Source organism: Pteropus alecto, unplaced genomic scaffold, assembly GCF_000325575.1.
Source record: "Pteropus alecto unplaced genomic scaffold, ASM32557v1 scaffold42, whole genome shotgun sequence".
Classification (NCBI taxonomy): Eukaryota; Metazoa; Chordata; class Mammalia; order Chiroptera; family Pteropodidae; genus Pteropus; species Pteropus alecto.
The window spans coordinates 11,206,039-11,210,471 of record NW_006434825.1 but is presented as its reverse complement, the minus strand read 5'-3'; the positions used below and the strand labels follow the sequence as shown (position 1 = coordinate 11,210,471).

The 4,433-nt window shown below is 33.0% G+C and overlaps 1 protein-coding gene across 1 annotated transcript in view; it reads right to left on the bottom strand.

Annotated features, from left to right (window-relative positions):
- The window catches only part of CBFB (core-binding factor subunit beta), a 59,517-nt gene that overhangs the window by 19,874 nt on the left and 35,210 nt on the right, over positions 1-4,433 (bottom strand). Inside the window, exon 6 of the mRNA XM_015587759.2 lies at positions 775-891. Coding sequence (XP_015443245.2) covers positions 775-891 — 117 coding nt within the window. The remainder of the gene's footprint in view (positions 1-774; positions 892-4,433) is intronic.

Genomic DNA, 4,433 nt, shown 5'->3' with positions numbered 1-4,433 from the left:
TAAAATTCTGGCCAGTCTACCATTTTGTTTTCTGCAACATTAGGTTTCCGGGGTTGTTTGTCACAGAGATTTCAACTGTTTTTGATACATCTCTGAGGATGGATTTTTCCAAGTGTTGCTCTAAATAAAGTCAGCTCCCTCTAACAGGAGAACAGAGCTGCCAGCCCTAATGGCTTGCCCTGCCTGCCCAGGGAAGAACTGGAGGGACCATAGCACTGAGGAAAAAGATGGGAGTAGCTCCTGACTAAAACGCCACAGACAATCACTTTCTTACTGAAATTCAGTAGCTTTGTTTGATAAATACCTCTCAATTTATGTCCTTTGGCTAAAGTCCAGAGACCCTAAATGTGTGTGTTGTTTTTTTAGTTTTTTTTTTTTTTAACAGGTTTGTCCAGTTTAATAATTGCTTTTTGGGTAGAGGATTTGCCAAGCTTCTCACTCAGCCATTCCAGAAGTGTTGTTCCTACACTGTATTCTGAACTGTTTTTTTCTTCCTCATAATGTTCTAAAGATCAAGAATAAATATTAAACAGAACCATTTGCTGGACTTTGAAGTGCCCCACTGAGCAGATAAGGGTAATCCAATGAAATTTAGAGCTACTGAAGGAAAAACTTACCAAAACCAGGACCAGAATTTAGGTCTCAACATCTTCAAGATTCCTCAGTATCACTTGAACATGAGACTTTCTATACCGGGTAAAATAAATCCCCAGACAAAGGCAGAACAGGGATAAATAAAGGCACCACGCTCAGCAAAGCCTGAAGTTGCCCTACCTGGGCTCGTTCCTCATCAAACTCCAGGCAGCCCATACCATCCAGTCTCTGGAGATCAATCCAGCCTTTCCAGATAACACAGACTCCATTCAGAATCATAGGAGCCTTCAAATACACCTAAGACACAGAAAAAGATAACCAATGATAAACCATCAGATACATGAAAAACGAAGGACAAAGTTACTTATGAAAACTGTGGTTTTCTCAGAAAATAAAAAAAGATGAATATAATTATAAAACTAAGGATTATAGGAAAGTACATAAACAATAGCTTCTGACTATATTCTATAAAGTTAATTTGGTTCACCAGGATTTTACTTGTAGTCACAATGCTTCCAGATTATTTTTAAAAGGAAGTTTTATACATTTTGTAAAAACTATAGTAAGATGATACTTGAAGTAGACATCATTGCTCTTCCAGCTGTACACTTCTGTTCAGTTTTATAAGCAACCTCATAGCTTCATGGTAAGTAATGAAGCTTTTTGTTTGTTTGGTTGGTTTTTTACTGATGTTAGCCAGAGTTGATTTCTATTGCTTCTAAGCAAAGAACTTTAACTGAACCTTAAATGATTTTACATTTATTTATTCATCATTTTTTTTCAAGTAAATAAATAATCCTATAGCAAAAGTCACTGTAGGTATGATTTCTAAATTCAGATCACTTTCATTTTCAATCAAATCAATTCTCACACTGCCTGAAAATATAATTGTCCTCAAGAGCAATTAATGATCCATCAAGAAAGGAAAGGTTCTAATGCTATGATTTTAAGGTGAATATTTTATTGTGATGCAGTAAAAAAATAAGAAAAATTTATTATAGCTCCTATAATCTCCCCCACTCTAAAAATTACTATTCTAATAATTACTTTAAAATCTTATTGTAAGGTTAAACTTTTTTTTTAATTTAACATGGGCTTCTAAATAAAAATCAGCATAATTTTTTAAATCATTTACTGCCTTAACAAGATTTTTAAAATGCAGAGGAAGCAGAATTTCAATGAATTTTCAAAACTACAGGTTATCAAATATATCTCTATGGATGACGTTCATTTGCCTATATACGAGGTATATTTTCTATGGATAATCCCAGTACTTTTTTGAGCTAAAATTAGCATTATTTACTACCTACAATTAGATAAAATTAGTAAGACAGCTCCTCATTTTGAGAAAAATGCTGGAAATATTAACTTTTCCTTTACTCAATTTAGCAAGAATCTTGCTAAAGAATCTTGGGGCATTCTTGTTCTTAGAGATGTTTAGTAAAAATAATTGACTATCAGTAATTGTAAACATGCTAGAAAAATCACTACGGAAACACCTGTAAAATAAAACTTTCTTAGTACATATTTATGTCATTCTCTTCCATCACTAAATACGACCACATTTTCCCTGTTAAGGACTCCAATCAACCATGCTGAACCAATTTCTACTTATATTGGAAAAAAGCCGAAAACATAAGGTTCCATTCCTCCTCCCATTTGGACCAAGGGAAACAGTCTACAGTTATAGCTGAAACCGTTTAACCACACATTTCCTTCTGTTCTGATAAGTGCTCATTCCCTTCTACATTTTAAGTTTAAAACTCTACTGATGTGCACCTAAGTCAAACAAGTGACTATGACCTCATATTTGACACCTCACAAAATTTAAATATAATACCCCTCTACATTGCCTATCCATATAACTTCACTTATCACATCTTCTAATCAAGATTTCCATTTATTCTTTCTAATGGAGTGGGGGTGCCACACAGCAATGAGTGTAACCTTTTACTTATCAATGTGCCTCATTATTTTAAATTCTCATACTAATCATCAAGAGAATTCTTCTAATGGCATAGAAAGGTGAAGTTCATAATCAGATTCTATACTCTTCATCAATGGTTTATATCTTTTAGAATCAAAGATTCCATAAATGCAGCTTATTCATATTAACTTATAGTCAAAAATATTTTCCTTAAGAAATTACTAAATTTTTTAAAAGCCCATTTATTACTTCTTTATAAAAGTTCTCTCATGACAAAGAAAACACTGATCTGTTTTAGGAAATTCCTAAATGCGTTCAGAAAATGGCTATAGTTCTTAATCAAGGCTAGTGCCCGGAATAGTAATTTAAAACAATATTTAGATGATCCTTGTGATTTATTTAGATGTTCACATTCAAATAAACACAGTTTTATGTGTAGATCTTTAAAGTAAATGTTTGGCACTTTCATACATTCATGAATACCAAACCTCAAAGTACAAAGAAAATAAAATTCTGTCTCTTAACGGTGTGGCATTTTGCAATGTAATTCAATAATGTCATTTAAACAGTATAACGATTTTTTTTTTCACGGAAAATAATGTCTTACTTCAAATTGTGAAAAGAAAATTTACTAGACTATGACCTAGGGATTAAACCCATTGTTCTAGAACAATTAAATACTTTATACAAAATGGAGTCTATAAAGCCTTTATAATGGTTAAATAATTACACATAAACACAGTAACAAAAAGGCCTGCTTATCTTTCCAAAACCAAAAAAGCAGAGAATGTAGTTGAGAATTCGCAGAAAGTTAAAAAGTGAGTATGACCTCTCATTTTGTTTTTTAGGAAATAGGGTAAAAGTTAGTATTACACAATTTTTAATCAACTCAAGCTCTAAATATCAGTATTTGCGATGTTATCGTCTATCCGAATTACACAATATCACTTAATCTTCACATTCTGTAGCTATTTTTGTCTTTATTGAAATATGAGACAATTAGCTGCTTGTATTTACATTGTACAATTCAATGAGTTTTTTTCCACTTATAGTTGGCATACAATACTATACCAGTTTCAGCTGTATAGCATAGATGAGAGATCCACATAACTCGCAAAGTGATCACTCCACTAAGTCTAGTACCCTTCTTCCCCCTTACATATTTATTACATTATTAACCCTCTTCCCCATGCTACATTCTACATCTCCATGTCTATTCTGCAACTATCCATTTGTACCTCTTAATCCCTTTGCCTTAATTCCGTATCACTGTAGCAGTAGAACTTCAGGAAAAAGATGTATGCACCATCAACTGTGGCATTATCCATATAATGGAATAATATTCGGTCATAAAAAGGAATAAAGTATTGCTACATGCTATAATGGATAAATCCTGAAAATACTATGCTAAGTAAAATAAACCAGAAAAAGGCTATATATTATATGATTCCATTTATGAAATGTCCACAATAGGCAAATACAGAGAGACAGAAAGGAGAGTAGTGGCTGCCAGGGGCTGGGGAAAAGGGGAGAATGAGGAGTAATTCCTAGCAGGTACAAGATTTCTTTTTGGGGTGATGCAAATGTTTTGAAATTAGAGAGTGGTGATGGTTACAACAACTCTGTGAACATACTAAAACCCCTGACTGGTACATTCTAAACAGGTAAATTTTATGGTATGTAAACTTTATCTCAATAAAACTATTATAAAAAGTATTTGCAACAATTTTTGTTACATAAGTTATGAGTTATGTAAATGGAGATTTTTGAGAAGGCAATTGCAAATGGGATTCTAGCACTCTAAGGAGAGCTATGAGCTGATAATGTAAATCTGGTAGCCATCAACAGTACAGTGGTATTTAACTCCAGAGGAAAGGAATAGATTTCCCAAGCAGTAAGTAGAAGAGAAAAG